The 22,447-nt window shown below is 40.9% G+C and overlaps 2 protein-coding genes across 2 annotated transcripts; both read left to right on the plus strand.

Moving 5' to 3' along the window:
* The first annotated feature begins 207 nt into the window (after nucleotides 1-207).
* Nucleotides 208-17,638, plus strand: LOC137927515 (nephrin-like). The gene is made up of 14 exons (XM_068771318.1): nucleotides 208-269; nucleotides 1,179-1,399; nucleotides 1,920-2,073; nucleotides 8,248-8,420; nucleotides 8,776-8,889; nucleotides 9,790-9,990; nucleotides 10,545-10,699; nucleotides 11,627-11,768; nucleotides 12,497-12,648; nucleotides 13,646-13,859; nucleotides 14,263-14,478; nucleotides 15,461-15,628; nucleotides 16,585-16,654; nucleotides 17,552-17,638. The coding sequence occupies exons 1-13, from the start codon at nucleotides 208-210 to the stop codon at nucleotides 16,623-16,625; spliced, it is 2,013 nt and encodes a 670-aa protein (XP_068627419.1). The 3' UTR covers nucleotides 16,626-16,654; nucleotides 17,552-17,638.
* LOC137927518 (calpain-C-like) lies at nucleotides 17,602-20,262 on the plus strand. Its single transcript, XM_068771319.1, has 6 exons — nucleotides 17,602-17,663; nucleotides 18,123-18,263; nucleotides 18,553-18,754; nucleotides 19,358-19,415; nucleotides 19,504-19,791; nucleotides 20,123-20,262. Exons 1-6 carry the CDS (start codon nucleotides 17,602-17,604, stop codon nucleotides 20,260-20,262), a joined length of 891 nt encoding a protein of 296 aa, XP_068627420.1.
* The last annotated feature ends 2,185 nt before the right edge of the window (nucleotides 20,263-22,447 follow it).

Raw genomic sequence — 22,447 nt, forward strand, 5'->3', positions numbered from 1 at the left:
ATGTTAACTTAATAGATTACTATGTTTCATGTTACTTGGTGATCTAACTTAACAAAGTAAATAAATTTACAATTTAAACAAACAATGAAAGGAAGTTACAAATAATTTAAAAATTCCATTATTTAACTACTGCTGGACCACTAACCACTTCTTCATAGTATTACCAATAGGACAGCATCTTCGGTCATAGAGGCTCCAGAGGCAAGGATGCTGATGATGAGCTGGCCCGGTCGTTTGCTGCCCGAAGCTCCTCATTCCACTACCAATGGGTAAGGCCAAATCTCTAGTATTGGAGCGTACCAGGAGTCGACACAGTAAGCAATGGACGAGTCATGAGGAGCGCCGATAAGCAAAAGAAGCAATGCCTGCCATAAGCTGCCGGCTCTCTGACGCCTCGCTGCGGCTGTCGCGACCCCGACTACGCCTGGTGGCAGGAATTTTAACCGGTCATGGTCTTTTTAACAAACATCTATTTACATTAGGCGTTACGGATAGTCCTTTGTGAAGTGTATGGTACATGTGGAAGTTAAGAATCCTTTTAATATTTCGTAATATTTAAAAGTAAAAATAAATTTGCTTCCAATTTAAATTACCCTTTTTTGTTCAAATATGATGGTTTAGCACATTGTGTCTTTTTATAGTTTCAAAAAAATACCTGAAGAGGATACCGTTATCAACACAAGGTCGTTGAACAAGTGCTTCGTGTAGACTGGAAAATGTGCTTCGAAAATTGGTTCAGATTCGTGAAACTCTACATAGACGCTGGAACCCAGGGGTCGCCGGCACAGACCCTTGTAAAATCATTTAACAGTTTTGTTTTGTCCCTGTTACTTCAGTAACCTCATCGCTGCCATGCGATTGTTTATATTAAGTAAATTATTTAAAATTAATTTTCACATATAAATACTTTTGATACAAAAAGTAAAAAAATGTTTTTCATACACGTTAGCTTGTAATTTTTTGGTAGTTAATGTTTTTATTTCTCTATAACGCTATAAACACAGTTTGACAATAACAATTAAACGCAGTTCCACGCACGCATGCGGCGTTTCGTCATCCGCATCGAAGCTGATGATATTGACCTGACAAGATCTAACATCATCCTAAGGTTACGAGACCAAACACTGCTTTGTGCAGTTGGACATTCTTTGAGCTTTTTATTTAATCTGAGATGGTAGTCGATTGTCCTGGCACGCGACGGCGCTGGAGGCGTTCACCAGTAGACCCCGGGCAAGCGTCCTGCAGGCGTTACAAGCTTCAGTGCGTTACGTAGGCGCGTGTGCCGGAGCTGAGCGAGGCATGAGTCAGCCCCAAATAAGGGAGGTCGCGTGTACAAATGCACTTCTCCATCGCCGGCCTAAGTTGATCCGCGGGGACGCGCCGGCGCTCCGCCAACTCGGTTAGAACTTAGCGGATGGAGGCTCTTTCTAAACTGGACGGCCGAGTAGATACGGCTGTCCTTTGAGGACTCTATTAAATTGTTTGCGTGACTCATACTTCTGTTTATTTGTGTTTGTTATGATGCCGTCAATCAGTTCAACACTGTCTGCTGTTAATTGCGGCGTGCATTAACATTGTTAACTTCTTTCAGCCGCTACTATGAGACTCTGCGTGTATCTCGTTTTTTGTTTGACGTCACTGCAAGCCGCGTGCTTCGGAATGAGTACGTCGGGTAAGTGCACGATTCAATTGTTACATACGTGCGGAGTACGGACAGGGTCGGCGCGCGTGTGCTGAGCTGTGGTCGGTTGGCAGCAGACGCTGTGCCGCCGCTACTTGCGTGTGTGAGATAAGGATGCAGATGTGTTGCTGATGTATTTTCCATTATAAAATATAATACGCAATCTTTAGACACATTTTTTATTTCACCTTTTCCACATCTAAATGTGTGTAACAAAAAGTATTATGTTCATTATTAGAAATCGTGGTGCTGCGGGCGGTGCGCGGCCGCGATGCCCGGCTGCCCTGCGGTCAAGGGAAGGTGTTCCTCGACGGACCGGACTCCTACGTACTCTGGTTGAAGAATGACCAGGAGTTCCTGTATCGATTCCCGAACGAGGACACGGAGAACAGGTGAGACACTTCCCCTGTCCTGACTTCTGCATTTTTTGTGGCTCCTTATTAATGCTTACAGTTGCCTAGTTCATAATTAAGTTCGCGAGTCGCCTTGAAAGCTTCGTCTCGGTTCGTTACATAGACTTTTTAATCGAATGTAGTCCAAGTACGCCAGTGCATCGAGTAAATATTTTGACTCTGCTACCTGTTGACAGAGATGCGACGGGAATCTAAACACTGCGAACAAAATACTTTCGCCTCTTCTTTTATTTCATTTAATATTCTTTATTGTAGACGCTAGAAAATATATAAATAGTTTCATAGTAATAAACAAAAAAGTACAATAGCGGTCTTATCACACGAGGCAATCTCTTACAGACACCATAGTATGGAAACAGTAGTAATATAAATAATGGGTAGTTAACGAGTACAAAACATACGTATATACAAACATACATACAGAAACATAATTACATATGTATATTGCATTTATAATTATGTAATAATAATAATACATAAAAATACATATCACGATATTTTATAAATATAACACATTAATAAATAAAATATGAACTGAACTGAAATTGAACTGAAACCTACTTAGATCGCAATGTCGCAAAAAGAATACAGAAACAGAGAAAGGAAAAGAAATGAATTAAAGTATAAATAATCATGGGACTAGTGCACAGTGCTTAACCATGTTCTTCTCCTAGCATAGAAGTTTTCTGAAGCATTAGTTATCTCATCTTTAGAAATTTCGTCGACAATCCAATAGCAACAACCGATCGCGAACAGCTCCGGTCGTCGCAGTCACCATCGCCTGATCGGTCAGATCCGGGATGCCCTCGCATCCATCCAGTCATTTTTTAAGAAACGTAGAAATAAAAAATAGTGACTCCTGCCGTGATTTTTATGTAATAATAAAACAAACAATGTTTATATTATTACAAAGAAAAGCAACATTTTTTATTGTACAAATATTAACGACTATTACAGTGTGTTAGTTATATTAATGTATTGTAATATAAAAACATTAAAACATTTAAAGCTGATTGTAAGCGGTCCGCGTCGGCTGCAATGCGGTCCATTAGACGTTGGGGCCGGTCTGCGGGCGAGGTGTTGACTGACAATCGTGCGGATTGTTTTGGGGACTCATGGCGGCGCTTCGAGCGAGCCCTACCCTCTCAATTGCCCACAAATCATCACCCAATAGATTAAGGGAGGGACTAGATGACGGCCAGTCTTCAGCTTTGATGGAGCACGGGTCGTTCGTTTTTACCGTCGTCGTACATGCCGTCCGGCGCCGTCTCGCTAAAAGGACCATCCTGGGTTATTGAATGTGGTATATTAAGAGGCTTCACTACATTGGTATCTTAGCACAATTGTGCCGATGTTTTGATACCTTATTCACAAACATTTGGCTCAGTCGCTCCTTCATAGCTAAAACCACACCAAACCATCACTGAAGTGGAACAATGCCATCGTTGTGTTTTGTTCACTAATTTGGAAGCTTCTTTTGAGCTTCAGCATAAAGAACTTGCTTGTAAAAAGATTGTAAAATTTTTCTAAAACCTAAACAACACTTTTGTGACCTCCCTTTGCGTACCCCTTGAGTTGTTATTTTGATTTCACCACCCTATGTTATTTAAATTCTCCAGTTAAGTAATTACTGGTGCGTGTCTTACAGGCAGGGAGCCCTGGGCTAATACGCGACATGGTTCTATGTGCTATCTTCATGTCCCGAGATTATATCTTTGGCTTTTGTGACAGGATTCGAAATCTTTCCCTGCTGCTGCTTTGCTCGCCTTGTCCGCACGCACCCCGCGCGGCCAGATCTTTTTCTGCCTCAAACAGAGGAGGCTTCATTTCACATGTCAACAGCCCGGCGCGCAACAATTGAACTGTATCTGATGCCATAACTACGTCTCGTAATTTAATATAAAAAATATTTTAGCGTGTCTTGGCGCCAAAATAAGAACACAAGGAACAATTATATAAAAATGATAGATTTTAGATCCGAAACTAATGTTTTGATTTATTTTCAATTACAACTGTGTTTATGGACAGACTGCGTAAGTGCATGTTGTGAACCAACGCACAGGCAACGGGACATAAGCTAAAAATACTTTTCAGGAAGAACATCAGTTGTAATTAATTTATGTTAAAACGCGTTGTTTTGTAAAGTTATTTATATTTTCGATATTAAATCGAGTCCAAGGATTCTCCTAATGCCATAGTGGGACGTACAATTACTGAAGCCACTTGAACGTTCAAAGTAATTAACTTGAAATTATTTATTTAACGGATACGTGTTTGGTATCATACCTGTTTAAGCATTCAGCGGAAACTTGAAGGCGTCGCCGGCGGGCGGGCGGGCACGCCTCTTTGAAATGATTTTGCCGGCGGTGACCGGCGCACGCGACACGGGTCGCCGTAGTATTCCAGACCTTTCTATGAGCTTATAGCTTTTATAAAGCAATCATCTCAGCGATGTGGTAAAAGCCGGAAAGACTAATTGGTTAGGTCTCTGGTTTTGTTGCGTTGGGAGATATGCCGCTTCTCATGAATAATATGCTTCCGCAACACACCAATAGCGTTATTGTCTGAATCAATATTAAGTTTGGTCGCTCACGGCGTGCTCCTCCAACATAAGCGAGCAGTGCCGATGTTATAATTTATTGCACTTTGAAACATTCATTTGTGTACAAGCAGAGAAGGATAGAAATTTCAAACGTGTTAAGATTTTGTTTCAAATTAGGTTTCCAAGACGAATTCACAGAATACAACAACTTCAAAGAACATCCTTCAAATAACAAAGCTAGTAGCTCTCGTAAGGTTCTAACGAAAGTCCACAACAAACACGTCCGAGTTTTAGGTTTTGATCACATAAAGGCATTTTTAATATTATCTTGCACAATAATAAGACATCCTACAGGATGTAAAAACTACACAAGGGGTTTTTACTACTTTATGCTCAAAGAAAAAAATTAAAGTTTATCCCACTTCCTGGCATTGAGTGTGTTTAATAATTCAAAGTTGTAAATATACCAAATGTAGAATAAATGGTTGGTCACTTAACTCCGGAGTACACGAGCATCAGCTTTAGGAACTTAATAACTTTTTGACCTCCTAAATACTAGCGTAACTAATAAAATCCTTATGAAAATATTTCAAGAACTATCAAACTGTAAAAAGTTTGAGGCAAAGTGTCTTCACTTCTATGCTTAAATTCAACAATAACTTACGTGGCGGTTAGCGCTCGTCAAGAATAAATATATGATAGAGTCAGAAGGAGGGGGGGGGGGGTGCGGTTCAGCTAAAGAAAAGCGCAGAGTTCACATTTTGTTGTTGAGGTGGCGTAGTTTATCAATTGTTATTGTCACGCGTGTGATGGGGCTTGCGCAACTCATCTTGTGAGGTTGTTCAAATTTCGCGAGCGACGCTAATGCGGAACGTATAAGGATTGTCGTCGTCGCAACAAAAAGAAGAGCGGCGTCGTTTTGCGAAAACAACTCGAGTGTTGAGTTTCGGCCGCGCGCGCTGCGCAGCACACACATGAGGTCGCGCGTCGGCTGCGCTCCGTGTCATCCATCGGGCTTGTTGTTGCCGCGCGGACCCGACAGAGTCAAAGCTGGTTCATTACATTAGACCATCATGATCCTCTGCGATCGTCAGCTTAAAATGTTAGTTAAAAACGCGCCGCCTGTTAAGAACAACAAACAACAAACTCAATGTGGTTTGTAAAATTTATTTTGATGAACGTTTTAACAAAAAAAAAAATGGTTTGAACAATTAATTTTTAAACACTTTGATTCAGGACGTATTCTGAAATAGAGTAATATGCATTTTGGCAGAGAATAAATTTCCTGAATTTACTAAGAGACAAAGACAAAACCGCGCCGTTTGATAGTTTGGTAGAAAATCGTACACATTGATCCACTTACAACTTTCGTGATTGATAGTAATCATGAGACAGGTGATTATTTGGCTCATGTTTTTCACTGTATTTGTTTTTATTACAAGTGCTAAAACCCATGGTGGTTCACATAATATGTAATAACTTTTTATTTATTAATTAATAAAAATAAAACATACATATACAGACATGTACATTTATTTTATGACATAATAAATAAAAGTTAACCAATTTATGCAAATTTTACAACATACTTTTTAATTTCTTATATTATACCAGCTGTCCCACGCCTCCGTCGTGGGGCAGCATTACCTTTACGAGTGTTATTTCATAAAATCCATTACAGCTAACTTTTTAACAGTAAAAGAGTCATAATTCTAAAACCTCATTTTATGAATGAAACGCCCTATGGGTGGACTTCCGTAAAATCATCTCTTATGAGCATTCTACTCAGTAAAGGGAATACTCCTTATAAATTTCAGGTCTTTAAGTTTCCAAAGATATTGCGAAAAGTATACAATTACTTACGTACATAATAGTAGTAAATTAAATTTGTTTTCTTAATATAAGTAAATCGTCTAGAGTCGATTTGTAATTGGTACTATAAACAAAGGCATTTTTAATGTATGAGATTAAAAATGTAATTCAGGGTTATTTGATATACGATAAAATAAGTGACACTTGAGCGAGCGATCGAACCCGCCGCCTGCGCTGCACGCCGCTCGACACTTTAAAACAAGCACAACTCAAGAATGTTATTCGGAAAAACTTGAATTGTTTTTTTGTGCACTTTGAATAATTCATGGTCAGGAGCAATGCCAGAAAGGTCCAGCAAGGGTATCGGCTATAGATTACATTCGTCTACCGGAGTTCCTTGAACTGAGCACAGTCTAGAACAAACTGAGTGGGGTGCGTTGTGGGGTCGCTTCCAACGTCAGTCAAATATATATGTGATGTGTAATGATCTCGCATTAACTGTTACAATTTCGTAACTGTACATCGATATCGGCACTTTAACAAAGCGAAAGGAAGTCAGATGCTATTGCTGGGGCGTAGTGTTGCACGTGCACGCGCGGCACCAGCGCGCGGCACCAGCGCGCGCCGACGTCAAAGGCGATCTCGGTTGCAGTGGTCTACAGATGATGCACATGACACTTTACATGGCTCGCCGCCAACTCGACCAATGCTGCGGATACTGACCGGCGTGAGGATGCAACGGTTATTCACTTATCATTACTTTGCGTCGTTTAAGTTACATCTTGCAAATAATGTGACTACTTAAAACTTTCGAGCGAAAAAGTTTAGTGCAGAAAGTTTCAACATTTCCGGATGCAGACATCTAACCAGTCCTATTGGAAGTCTATAGCAGACGCCTGCACCCGGGACAGAGCGTCCTCTGGCTGAAATAATTATATTACCCGTTTAGGAAAACCTTCCCTGTGTCTACAGGAGTCACATATATATGCTCCGTGATATAAGTTCTGTGATAAATTTAAAAAGTTCGTAATCGTCCTGACTAATAATGTCAGGGTTAGTAATATTTGTGAAAGTGTTCACAATTGAATAATTGTAATATTGCGCGTGCCGTTGTTCACGGCGGAGCTCAGTTTAAGTAAATTTTTTATAAAATCAGGCTCATTCGGCATTCGCCACTTTATCATCCAAGGCGGAGAATATTATCATTAAATATATATGTGAGAAGTTCATGCACTCAAAATGATGTGCGCTGAATATCTGCATCATCATCAAGTCCGGCGCCGTGTCCCTGCTCCGGAGCCTTGAGGCGCCAGCGGGCGGTGTTGTGGTGCCACTACAACTTGCCAACCCACTCGGCCACTCGGCCACTCGGCCACTCGGCCACTCGGCCGCTCTCATCGGTCTGCGGGTCGCCTCGCTTCCGATTCGAGCGCGTACATGCATCCCTCTCCGAGCGCCCCGTCGTGCGCTTAGTTCTATGAGCGAATACGAGCTTCCTGTGCCAGGAGTCACGGGTAACACATTCCTGCTAGACTTTCATCGAAAGGCACTGAAGGATATCAGACGAGAAAATATTTGGTAGTTCAAAGAAGGAGTGTGGATATTAAATAATTTCACAAAACAAATTCAATTGGTAAGTCACTGCTTTTAATGGCTGTTCGATGAGAAACTCGGCAAGCATTATGTTATACACATGACGACAAGTGCAGTGTGTACATCGCGGTAGTTCGTTGACAGCCGCTGCGCCCGCGTCCGCCCGCGTCCGCCGGCCGGCGCGGCTGTAGCTTGTCTCCTTGCAGGTCAGTGAACCACGACCGCACGTACGGCACCTCGTGCGACTCCGACTCCTGTCACGACGACACCTCCCTGTTGCTGAAGCGCGTGTCCGACCGAGACGGCGGCATTTACAGATGCCGCGTCCACTACCAGGAGTCGCCTTCGCAGGACTACGTCATCAATGTGAGGCTAGTCGGTACGTACCTATTTATATAGTGCACTATGTAACATATATACTATATATATTAAAACTTGGGCAGTGTAAAGAATTTTGAATAATCACACAACTTCGCAGTGGCTTCTTGTAACTACTATCTTTAGAACAATTTTTAAAGTGAACACAGTATAGGAACTCTTTTGAGTTAGTTGTGGCACTTTTCTCAGATCAAGAAAGATTTAATTTGATCGTCAAGTTACCGGGCCCAGCCAAATTTTGTAAGTGGTCTACGAGAAAGACAGTGTGACCTCTGATTTATAAAACGAATGCGCCCAACTTTGTTATTTTCCTTGTCCTCGCCTGGGTTTGAAATTAACTTTGAGGTAATTTACAGATTCTCCAGGAACACCTAAAATATACAGCGACGCCGGCGAGCTGCTGGAGCAGGGGCACGTGGCGCCGCTCAGCCTGGGCTCGAACCTCTCGCTCGTCTGCGAAGTCGATGACGGTAACAAATCATATTTTAACTTTAAATCTTACTTAGCTCAAACTGTAGTCCCACAGAAACCTTTGTACCGTGCCATAAGGCTGCGAGGTGGGAAGCAGAAGAAAAAATAAGAGCATGAGCATTACCTCTGGGAGCTTCGATGACGAAGTAAGGAGCCAGGTGACATGTACACCATCCCCTCCTGTCTCGCGCATAAACAAGAGGCGGTACTGTGGTTTCGGTAGCAAAAGTGCTACATACATCCTAGCACTTAGGTCGTTGTATATTGTATAACTTCTGCTAAGAGTGGGTCACGTCTAATCAGAAACCAAATGAAATAAAAAACTGACAATTGTTTCTTAAAACATTTTTCATAACATAATTTAGATGCTTAAATTTAAAACATATAAAAAATGTTGACACACACATAATATTCGTCTTAAAAAGTTAACAAATCTTTCATGGGTGTACGTATTTATAATAATTTTTCACAAGATAACCTTACTTTTCCAAGTTTTAAATTTAAACTGCGATATACATTTTTTTTTTAAATCTTATTATACTATTTAAGAGTTTCCAGTTGATACAAATGTGTTGTACTTGGTTTGTTGTACTTATTCAAATGGTTGATGCTATAATGAATACATCAACATTAAACATTTTATTAAAAAGAGCTGCTGTTGAGTTTTTGCTCAGCAGATCAGTCTTCCGAGCTGGCTGTAGCTTACTGACGGCCTGCCTACACCCGTGTTTCTCAACTCGGGGCCCACGACCCACAGAGGGGCAATTTGATTGCTAACGAATTCATTTCGAAGTGGACCTAACTACCTTTTTATAATGTTAAAATCTATTGCTGCTCGAATAAAGATATTTTGAATTTGAGTTTGAATGAACAACCAATGGGTGTTTGTGTTGGTGAAGAACAACCGGAAACGCTGGTGTACTGGCGGCGCAACGGAGTGGTGCTGGAGCGCGCGCACAGCGCCCGCCCGGGCCTGCTGCGCACCGAGGTGTTCCTGCGCAACGCCACGCGCGGCGACCTCGACGCGCACTACGAGTGCCTCGCGCAGAACGCGGACGTCACCGAGCCGCTCGCGGCCAGCCTCGTCGTCAAGATGTACCGTGAGTTCAACTGCAAAACCAACCAGCATACACCATACACCATCAGCTGCCCACCGCGCAGCAGCTGCAATCGATGCACACATAGAGTTAAACAAGTTTTCATCATCATCGTCATACGAGCCAATAAACGGCCGCCCTCAAAGATCGCCGCGACGAGCGGTGCAACGTGCACGCGCTCTCAACTGCGTCATCCGTCAATTTAGTCGTTGGCTTACCTCGCCCTCAGTAGCGTCCCCTACGCACCTTAACGCCGCCAAGCGTGCCATGCTTGGCGATTATGGTATATCCCCATAAATGATGAACCACGAAACAAATACACGACTTTAGAAAATCTTTCTGATGTTCATAAATGAAAGTTTCACAAAAAATAATCTACATGAGTCTTAAAGCGAATGGACTGTGAAGTAGTTCTTTTCGACACTTTACGAAATAAAATTTTAAAACAACACGTAAACTTAAATTATTTAACAAAGAAGTAACATGGTTTTGATCAAAGAAGTCAGCTACTCTGGAAAGAACACGGGCGTGAAATTATGCGTTTTGTTTGCGCTCAGTGCCGCCCCTATCGGTGGAAATTCGGCTGAACAACAACTACGACTTCGAGGCGGGGCAGCCGCGCGTGGTGGACTGCGTAGTCGTGGGCTGCGTGCCGCCGCCCGCCATCACCTGGCACTTGGGCAACAATCTTCTCCGCTCGACCGTCCACAAGGTGCCACCACACACACGCACATTGCTTCAGTTTAATGTAATAAGTTACGGAGTGGGTCACAGATACCAATCATTATTAAGAAAATAATGTCATTCTGTACTTTAAAACGAACAATTTCAATAAGGATCTAAAGATAAAATACGTCGGAGCTATTACAAAAAATATGTAATAAATCAACATACAAATGTAATCCTAATAATTAATAATAGACGTAGTGATATAATTCTTCAGTAAGCTTATTTATTCTAAAATATACTTTTATAAAATACAAATCAAATTAATATTAATCCACACTCAAAGAAGCAATTACTCAGAGATTAACGTGGTACATGAATATTATTTTGTTTATTAGGAGTTTACTAAGTACAAAACATTCAAAAATGCAAGGATAAAAGGTCCATTACATAATTTTAATTTTAAAACAATTTAAGAAAATTGAAAGTGTAATAATTTGACATACTGTTTAGGAATATTCGTAAAAAAGAATTTCTAGCCGATATTGACTTTTTTAACAAAGGCACTGACGTCTGTCAAACGAAATGTGAAAATGTCAAATGTGGTTCAAACGAATGCAAATACGTTTAAAATTAAAAAGGGCGTTGAACTACAGATACTTTGAACTTGACTAGATATGTATACACATTCTTTTACCCATTACACTCGGCAGACTGAGTTTTATGTGTAATGATTAGCAGTAAGTTTGTGTGACATCCTTGGCAGCAGTCGGCGAATGTGACAACGCGATGTTTGGTTAAAAGAGAAGATAATTGTTCACCTATAAAAACATTCTACACTGTAAGTACAGACTTTAGAGCTGGGTTTACAAAAGTGACTGCTTAAAAGTGAGAAGACTGTACTGTAAAATTTCAAATGTTTAAAAAATGGATGGTTGACAATAATCGAGAGCTTATGATATTGTTCATTCAGGAGCTGCACGATGGCAACTACACGGTGTCTTCACTGACACTGGTACCATCACTGCGGGACAATGCACATGACCTTGTGTGCCGCGCGCACAACTCCCACCTGCCCTCTGTGTTTGAAGACAGGGTCACCTTGAATGTTGGATGTAAGTCAATTTCCTTCTTTTGGGTATTTTTCAATTGTGATCATCAATAACCAGAGAGATATCAAGTGTGTTTGTTATCTAGGGTTTATTCAAGTTCACACATACATGCACGAGAGAAATTGATGACAAAAATTTATTATTTCATTGTTGTTAAAAACTAATATTTCTTTATATTTACTATTATTTCCTAACAAAAATCTAACCTAAAATTTCTGAACAACTCATAGTTGTACAGAAATTTTAGTTTTGTAATATAGTAATCTTGTAACGCTTTTGGCTGAGATTTCATCAACCTCAACCATCAACCATAGTAGAAATTTGGGTGCAGTGGACATCTCTTTTTTCTTCACCAGATTTAAGCTCCAGTACAATACATATTCACTTTTTTTATGATGTATTTCATTATGCGCCATTGCAAGAGATCTTTTTAACTTGTACCTAAACTACTTTAGTTTGAAAGTTGCTCCGATTAAAAAAAAATCGTCATAAAAGAACCAGCAGTACATTATGATTTTTTGGAATATGATAAACAAAAATCTGTTTACATATAAATACTGTACTCACATTAGTTATTTCACTGTGAATAATTACCATCACCATATATTCTGACTCCTACAAATCCTTTCAGTTTTGATTCACTTCATACTAATGACTTTGAAGAAAGTTTATCTGGTACTGTATTTGAAGTATTTATTGACTTGATGGAATATTTTGGTTCCTGTATGCAGACCGACCACTTTGTTTGTCATCTCGGGACGAGAAGGTTGGCGCTATCCAGCGGGAAGCAGAGACTTTGACCTGTGTTGTTGAAGCTTCACCAGAACCCTTGCAGTTCAGCTGGACCTTTGCTGATTCCAGATCTCTATACACCAGTGTAACGGTAATGAAATTAAATGATATGTTTTTTTAAGTATCACATTGAGTGAACTTCTTGAAGAATAAGCTTTGTAGGATTAGAGTCGATCCTGTACCTAAAATTTAATTGTTAAGCATGATATGATATTTATTTTTCATATTTACATTGAGCCAATTTTCTCTCTAGGAGAAACTTGTTTGTAAAAACAGAATAACTCAAAACAAGGCTTGACCGCTGCTTAGGTTGACACAGAGTTTCATTTAAAACATAACATAAAATGTAACTGAGTTTGTTGTGGTCTTTTTTCGGATTGACTTTCACTTCATCAAATTTTGACATAAAAGTAAGTCGAAATTTTCATTTAAAACTCCCAGGCATTAGGAATGCAGGCACTTCTTTTTCCTATGCTGTTAATAACATTTGCCAAGCATCGGTTTGTCAAAGGTTTAATTATCTCCGAGTTGCACATGTTATAGTCAATTGTTTAAATTTTGCATGTCCGCAATAAATACAGAAGTCGATCTGTTTGGGGCTTCACCTGCTTCGTTGACTGATCAATATGTTTTATTTCTGTTAGTGTCAGCGGTGTGAATATGTTTCGCGAATTGAAGATGCTCCGAGAATGAAGTTGAAGAACCGAGACGAGAATTTATAACGTAAATTCGAATTGGCCCCGGCGCGTGAGACATCACATGGCTGGTGAACGTTACCGACTCAAACAGAGTGCGTCGGGTCGTGAGACGTCACCTCACTGGTGCGCGGGTTCATCGGAGTGTCTGTTATAAAAACAAAGGGCCGATAGCACGCTTCCACAACCCGATACATATCATACATATCAACCACTTGAGATGTACAGTGCCCCTTCAAGTGTTCAAGTATTTTTTTCTGTATTGCAAATATTGTGGCATTTCTCCCATTTATATTTTTTTGAGTTAAAATTAATTTAGACATACGGAACGCCAACATGCAACGTTACAGAGATCCTAGAGATTTATTTGAGTGTTCTGATTCGTCTCCACAGAAAGTCCCAGGGCATCAACATCGCTACTACTCGACGCTGACGTGGTTGCCTAGGAGCGGGGACTTTGGGATGCTGTACTGCCGAGCTTCCAACGACTTCGGGGAGCAAGACAAGCCGTGTGTGTTCGTGGTGACGCCGGGCGGCGTTCCCTACCCGCCAGACTGCGGCATGCTGCGCCCCCACCCTCGTACCCTGCGCATCGAGTGCCTCAAAGGTAAGCTACTAACTCTACCGCAGCAAGCATCTGTCCACGCTCGTCCTCGTGAGTGCATGCTGTACTGTTGTCTGTTTTCCAACGTGGAGCCGGGCTCCGGTCAGCTCAGTGGTTATAGAGCACACCGCATGCAATTAATTGCCTTTGCGATGAAGGAGACCTGACGATGGAAACACTGCTTTCATCCCCTATTGCTAGTTACGATGGAGATATTCAATCAGAGAATCGCTGGTGCCACTTGGCTGCAGGGGTTTAACATACTTATGGTTGGGTGTACAGGAAATTAAATCTTAGTGGTATTAGTTGGTGGCTGCGACACATTTTATAATGTTGGTAAACTGGCCCCTATCTACTAATGCCTGAATTATTACTACTATAATTGCATGTTTATGTAATTGTTCAGGATGGGACGGCGGGCGGCCGCAGGTGGTGCACCTGGAGCTGTTCAGCAGCGAGGGCGCGCTGTTGCACAATCTGAGCAGCGTGGCCGGCGTGTTCCAGCTGCACGATGCTGTGCCCGACGGAAACCTCACGGCCATCCTGTACTCGAGCAGCAGCCGCGGCCGCTCTCAGCCCAAGACTATACACCTGCAGACAATCGGCTCCTCCAACGTCTCCGGTGAGTCCACCATAAGCGCACCGGTTAACTATTGCAAGCCGAAATTAAAATTTTATGATTCAACTATACTCCCGCCGGAAGGCTCCCCGGTAAGAATTTATTGCTTGAACATTATCGGTTAATTGTTGTCAGAGCAGTGTAGTTCATGGGATGCAACGCAATCTGGTGTCGCGTTACATCAATAAGGGTATACGGGCTCATCGCCCCCGTGAAGAAGTATATAGAGGTAGCAATTTTCATGATTAGCAGTGTAATGGCCATTAATGAAAAGATTTTATATGAGAAAATACATGCAAACTATTTCCAGCATGCCACTCCGCTGTTAGTGCGGTTTCGAGAACAATTGCAGCACAATAGCCCGCGCGACCAGAAACAAAGTAATATAATTAAAAGTAAAATACCATAGATTTCTTCTCTCAGTTTAAATAAGAAATTGTTGTCCCGGTATTTATTAAACGAACTTCTAACTCGCAGCCGTGTTTGTGAACGTAAACAGAGTTAATGTATTTAAAATGGTAAAGTCCTATTTTTGAAATTTTTATTATCGATTTTCGAATTTTATTATTCAAGTAGGCAATTTAAAAAAGTTAGTCCTACTAATGGTTACGCGTGTAAAAGCTTCAGGGGTGTGAACATATAGTTCATTTTTCAGCAAAAAGCACCCTGTATGAAGTGTTGTCTCTGAATATGCAACATGGTACAAAAGTTTATTTTTCTGTTTAAAGCCACAGGGCGATGGCTTATGGCAGTACAGCGTCTGCCAGGATAATAAACAATCATTTATTTTAACATGAATTAATCTGAATATTGATAATTCTTTTTATTACTATATCATCATTATATTATTTATTATTTCCGAAACAAGCAAATGATAAAGTCATTCACCTGTTCAAAGATTTTATACCGACAATCAATGATAAATCAATCACCCTGAACACAAACATGTTTTGAGTATGTATAAAAATGTTATATCTGTCTGCAGCGATCAAGGAACACGTCGGGAAGTCAATGTTGCACCAGGGTCTGGAGGCGACCTCCGGGTTCCTGCTGGTATTGGTGATTGTGTTGGCGGCATTGTTCTGGACGCGCTGCTCCAAACCCAGTGACCACCACGGCTACGACAGTCCGGACGTGGTGCCGTGCTCGGACGGTGAGTCTATTAGACCTGCAGTCTTAAGGAAGTGGGTGCGTCTAACATTTGAACAAGTGGAATTGCTTGGAGCTTGCTTGCTGGAAGGTCCAGCGGAGTAACTCGCTAACTCTAAACCGGCGACGCTTCGATGTGTTATCGGGAATCATTTTCAAAGGTTTATCAAAAGAAAAATTATATTATATATTAATATACACTATTTACTGAGAAATAATTTTCACAGTAAATAGTTTCACGAAACACAACGATCACTAGTCTTTCTATCAGTTTAAGCTGTTTATATTAATAAAAACACTCGAGAAACGTTATTTAAAATTCGTCGACTTGTAAAGTTGATTCCGTGAAATAAAATGGAAGCTTTCTTAAAATGACACATTGTTTCTAAATGAAAATCTTGCGAGGTTTTCACCTGCAGTGTACTTTATATTTAAAACATTAAATTGACATTCGAATTATAATGAGTCATAAAGATGTTTAGAAAATATTTGCTAACATTATTTATTTTGTTTTTGCGTTGTGAACATAACGCTGGGCGCGAGATTAAAATAAATAATTAAATATGAGATTTGACGAATGTTTTTCCAAATAATTGCAATTGACAAGACAAGCGTTAGTAATATTGAATTTGTCAATTACCTTACATAAAAAAAACTACTTCGGCCCGGCTCATCCGTATTTTGATCCCGAAAATATATCTGAAATAGAAATGAAGGGGTCTAACAAAAAAAATTAAAGAACCAAAGTCCTGTTCTATAGTACCCGGTGTAAATATTAACACTAGCTATGTCACATTTTGTCGGCCGTGCGACAGAGATAACTCTCTACGAAGCCGAAATTAGCCGATTGTTTGTTTCCAATGGTCGATGTGCAAAATTTATGACACATTTATGTAATATTTTAACTATAGTTATTTTAAATTATGTTATACTTATTTTCATGTTTTTTTTTGTTTCCAGGAGTTATACACACATCCCATCTTAATAGACATGAAGAATAACTCTTTGAAATTGGAGTCCGGCACACTAGGTAAAATCCTTTGTCTGTCCTGCTTTATTAAGTTATAATATTATTATTTAGCTTGGCCGCGTTTCAAATTAAGTTATTATGTACACGACATGTGTCTATCAATTGTTTTGCCTGGCGAACAAGTTTTAATGCATCACTACCTGCTGTGTCTTGTAGCGTCTTACAATCATTTTTCAGTAACAAAAGACGCGTAGATGGTCAGGGGAACTGTTTTTTAAAACAACATACTGTTTATAAATCGATGCTTAATTCGTCGTATTCTAAATAACATCGGTGTCCGGCGCGACGGCAAGTCATAAAAGTTAGCTCGCGAAGTTTTTATATATTTTTACGTGCACGTGTTAATGTCTTTATTTTAGCCTTAAGAATGCAATAGAGGTTGACAAATAAATAAAACACAAATTGCTTAATATGTGGTACACGTGTATAATTGAATATGCAATGCCAAATTACAATCGGACGTTATATTACGAGTGCAATGAATGTGTGCTGTGCGTCTCGGCGTATACTTTTGAAACTTACACCAAAGCTAGTTGCTGAGCTGCTAAACAAATGGATGAGCTCGTATACGTACGGCTTCAGATCCATAAAAAGGTGCATGCATTTTCAATTTCTTACGTATTCTTTGCCCGCTAGAGCTATAAGAACAGATATAATAGAGACTATGTGAATAACAAGTGAATTGATGAATTACAAATGCTTGCAAGCGCTGCGAAGAACCTTTACTCACAAGAGGGAGAGGGAGAGTGACAAGCGCACAACTCCAACCGGCGTCATTAGACAGCACATGTCCTGACGGCTGAAGTGATGAGCGGGCGCAGCCCAAACACCGAATGTTATTTACATTTATTTGGTTTTAATTGAAATCTTTATGCAGTGCAGACTTGTTGTTCGCAGGCGCAGAGTGGCTGCCGTCAACTATCGGTGTCCTATTTCATAAAAAAGATATGTTACAAAGGGTCGTGTCTGCAGAGCAAGAGGAGAACGCTAACGCGACCGCAGTGTACAGGTGCTCACTTGCAGCTACTTATTTATTTTGAGGCTCCAAGCAAGTTACACATTAAAGCAATAAAAATAATTAAGAAAAGCCCGCTAGGTCACACTTGGGTGAGTGAATTAACATGGTAGTTGTGTAATTCGCATTGTTTGCCGCATGCGCATTTATCAGCGGGCTGGCGGGCGGTGCACTTCATTGCACGACTACCGCTGCATAGCGGAAGTGGCTATACATTAGTCCTTTTCTTACTTAGGATGGACTTTCGCAAAATAACGCCTGAATCTATTTAACTAAAAAAAAAATAATGGTGTTAAAATAGGAAAGAAACAAGAAATATAAAAAGTAACAATACTAATGTACCCGATAAGCAAACGAAACAAATTGGAGGACAAAAACAGAACTAAACGTCCGGACAACAAAATGTTCCTATGTTTCGTCTGAAATGGCCCTGAAGTTTTAATAAAATTTCAGATTCAAAATCTGGTGGTGCGAACAGTGGACCGAGGTGGCGGTGGACGACCGGCTGCCCACCGCCCAAGGCCTGCCTTGCTTCTTGCGTTCAACGAATATCCAAGAGCTCTGGGTGTCGCTGCTCGAGAAAGCCTTGGCCAAGTGAGTTAAAACATTAAATTCCCAACGGCGCCAAGTGTCCCTTCGCGTGGACTCTTTGACATTGCTAGACTTATTTGTCAAAGTACACCGGTGTCCCTTACAGGCCTCTACCCGATAGTGACGCCTAAGCCTTAGGTTCGATTCCATTCGAACTGAAACCCAAATGTCAAAACAACATTAATCGAGGAGGAAATGTTTCGCGTTTCGGTTTGTTGACGGCGCTGCCTTGTGGGGCTGTTTCTGCTTAACCAAATTGATGACAAATAAAATGTGTATTGTATCGTTTCAGGCTGGTATTTACAAAGCGTGTGCATTACAGGTTGCACGGCTCGTACGACGCGCTAAGGTACGCCAACAGTATGGACAGCCTCGCGGAACTGACCGGCGGCATCCCGGAGACGCTGCCGCTGGGGCAGGTCGCGGGCGTCGCGGAATTCCTTCACATCTCGCGATACAACACTCTGGTCACGTTGGTGCGTTCCAGGCGTCAGGTAAAAAGTAATATTCCAGCCTTTTTATATTTCAGAATATTCAAGCTCGCTCTTTTAGTAACACGAAACATTCACGTTTGCGCGCCGGGAGTCGTGCAGATAGCTTTTCGGTTAAATTGAAAAGGGTAACGGCATCTTGAAGACTATTTTCATTTGAATGTGTACCTGATATTCGGACGGAGTATTGTCACTTGATCCGGTCGTATAGTTCGTTTGCGTTTACAGTTACCAAAGGAACTTGTGCGCGGCTGTGCTCTTGTGCGGCTGTCTGTGTACCTCTGATCGGACGGCTCTGACGGAGACGGCCTGCACTCCCGACGCGAGCGTAGTATACGTGGCGCAGTGTCCGGCGCGCGATTCCAACGCAATGTCGATACAAGTCTAAAACAAAGTAACTAAGTCACTGCTGCTATATTGAGATGAGCCTTTGTTCCAGGCGGTGACCGGCTACTGTGGACGAATAGAACCTTTTATGAATTATTTAGTGCTTGACGTACAAGAGGTAATGAACCACGTTTACTCAAAAACCCTTCGTTAGCGTCTGTCTCTCTGTTTAAGCTACAAACGATTTGACCTTTGAATGAATCTTGTTATATTCTCCAGGTGACGTGTCGCGGAAAGTCTGAATATTTCGTACTATTCGGACATTTAGCTACAGACAGTATGAGATTTAATCACCTTATTGTTGATGAAAAAAAGTAAGTGCACGTGCCCTCTGCCTTTCTAATGTGTCATTGCTAACTCGCGAGGGACGCCGTCCGACGTCGCGGGCGCCGTCGGACCGAAGCTCAGCGTTCCTTCACCTGCTTCCAGATGGTGGAGCTTACGGACCTTGAAGCGTCTACTGCCGACGCACTTGAATGGGTTTTGGATGCTGTTCTCGGATGTCGTGGACGTGTTCACGCATATGGAAATGGTTCACTTGACGGAGTCATCCCCGAAACACATTCCATGGAGGGTTTGCACGTATAACGGCAGGTGGACGAAAGGCGTGAACGCAGGCGGATGGGCGACCAAAGCGAGCTCCACGGACGGAGGTGAGTCGTCAAGCTGCACCCCCTGCAGTTATTTTTCAATTTGCAACATTCTCTTCAGAAGAGAGGAAAATCGTACGACAAGGCCCAGTGCGGGTCCCAGTGCCCGGACGGATTCCTTTATCGCAACGATTTACAGTCCATGGCTAATAGAAGAAAGGAATTTACGTTTCTTTTCATCTTTCGTTTTAAATAATACCATACACCCATCTATCTATGGCCAGGCATTAAGCAGGTCTTTTTTCTAAACATTTGATCTCTTTTTGACTACTTTCGAAATTACAGTAAACTTTTAAAAGAATTCTTCCACATAAATCCTCAAATCCAATTTAAGATGAAAAAGGAATTGGTCTCGGAGCAGGTGGTAATATAGTTGAGGCATCATTATCCCACAAGGCCAAATATAATTGGGTTCACGCTGTACCATCTGGCGAGGATTCTGAACTCGCCGACCTCGCGGAGCTCGGAATCTGACTTCAAAACCGAGTACATAAACGCGCGCCATACAACCGCTCGGTATATAGCCCGTTTTTAATGAATCAGATAAACTTGTACATGCAGTGGAATACTGTCATAGCCTCGAATGATGACGACAATCCAGTACTCAGACTCTTACTCTCACGCCCCGCTTCGTCTTATGATCCCGCCGCCATACACGTTGCTCTCGTTGCCGTTCTGTCTATACGCACAGCGTCATCTGTGGCCGTCCCACTCTCACGCCCCGCGTCGTGCTATTGTGCCGTATGAGGCTGTAGATGGTAAGGTAAAAAGAAAAAACAATTCGACAACAGAAAATAAATATATTTAATTAAAAAGGGCAGTGGGCAGAGCGCCTGGTCTGATTTTATACCGCAAGTCAGTAATCCGCTGATGGTGGCAATAAGCAGCCGCACGATCTCCCAGGACTGGTCAGGCGACAGCACGTGTTCGTTCCAGTGCGAGGTGATATAAATTCAACCTGAATGACCGTAGGTTATTTTTTTAGTCTAAAACCACTTGTGAATAAGTTTTATGATATATCATTCAATTATGAACCATGTGTCAAGTGAATGCAGGAATGGATTGAAGTGTTTTGGGTGTAATAAGTTTGATTACACTTGCGAAACTGTAGGGTGAACCTAATGCAAGCGTAAGACAGCAGAATTACTTCGAAGATGGCGGATGGCAGGCGCATACAGAGTAACAGCGGTGGTGTTGGAGATCGTCGGGCAGGTTCGGGGGACTTCGGTCGGTGTACGTCTATGTTCGGAATGAAGTCTGAAATCTACGGCAATCCGGAGATGGGCGTGAGAACGGGAGAACACCGAGAACGGGAACGAAAGGAACGACGACCACCGACTAAATCAACATGAGAGAAGAAACGTTAACTTGACAGGTTGATTTTAAATAATTTTGGCTTAAAAACGCTCAAAAAAGAAAACTATGAGGAATTTATTAACTGACTAGCGTGAAAGTCTCCATACCGTTTTACATTGATACTGCATAGATTTAAATATTTTTTAAAATCAGGTTTGTTCTGGCAAGCCTTTGACAGACTATGAGGTTATGTAAAGTGTAAACCAGAGTTTCTCAAACTTTTTTGTGTCGTATACTCCTTGCCATGTTTTTCCGTTTTGGGTAGACCTCCTACTTACCTGATATTGATTTCCTGTAAATTTCTAACTGTAGTGAAGTTTATTGTTAAAAACTTAAAGTAAAAACACATGTTAATTTATACATTTATTAATTGAATTTAAATTAAAACTACTCAAAATAAAATTAAATAAAAATAAAATAAACTATAAATAAAATAACATAAGCAATAAGTCAATATTTCTAGTGAGAAGGATGAACCTGATGCTCTAATAATAAATTATCAACATTTGGCGTCAATTTTGTAAGGGTTAATCTTAAATCTCCTCGGCTAATGATGTCCAGTCTGTTTCTTTTTCTCTTCATAGGTACTTTTAGAAATAATCAAAAAATCGTAAATATCAAAACATTTACGTTTTGATATTATAAGATAGTATGATGTAAGTAAATAGGTACTATCAGTGTATGTGTTGAGATCCACTATCGTGGACCCCCATTTTCATTTCATAGACCCCCAAATTTTTTTTCGCTGACGTAGACCCCTTGCAGGTTGTCATAGACCCCTAAGGGTCGATAAGACCACTTTGGGAATCACTGGTATAGGGTGTCCGGAGACGAATTTGGATTTTAAATTAAAATAAAAAAAAACTATACAAGTAATTTTCAACTATGTTATAAAAAATCCGCACAATTAACAAAGCCAGTCTTGCCCTTTTTTGGCTCTTTTACATAACAATTACGGAAAATTTTTAATATAAAATACAAATTCTATCACTGGACATACTGTAAGTTTAAAAAATATTTCTCATTTCCCATGCAAGCGTAGTATACATAATATAAATAATAGAAACCATAGATAAGTTTTGTGTCTCGACTTCATTGAGTTAGCAAATGTTTGAAATGCTACATTTTAAAAACATCGCACAGAATATTTGTGTCCTACGGTTTTTGGCACCATAAATAGCTTAGCTGTTCACAAAGAAGTTTCCAGAGGAGAGCATCGATCACTACGTACCCTTATACCACACTGCAATCGCCAATCCACCTGCCTGGCGACTATGGTATATCCTGCCATAGATATCTCTGC

This window comes from Battus philenor, unplaced genomic scaffold, assembly GCF_028537555.1.
Source record: "Battus philenor isolate CCGP_79_NKW_IND1 unplaced genomic scaffold, ilBatPhil1.0.hap1 SCAF_31, whole genome shotgun sequence".
Lineage (NCBI taxonomy): Eukaryota > Metazoa > Arthropoda > Insecta > Lepidoptera > Papilionidae > Battus > Battus philenor.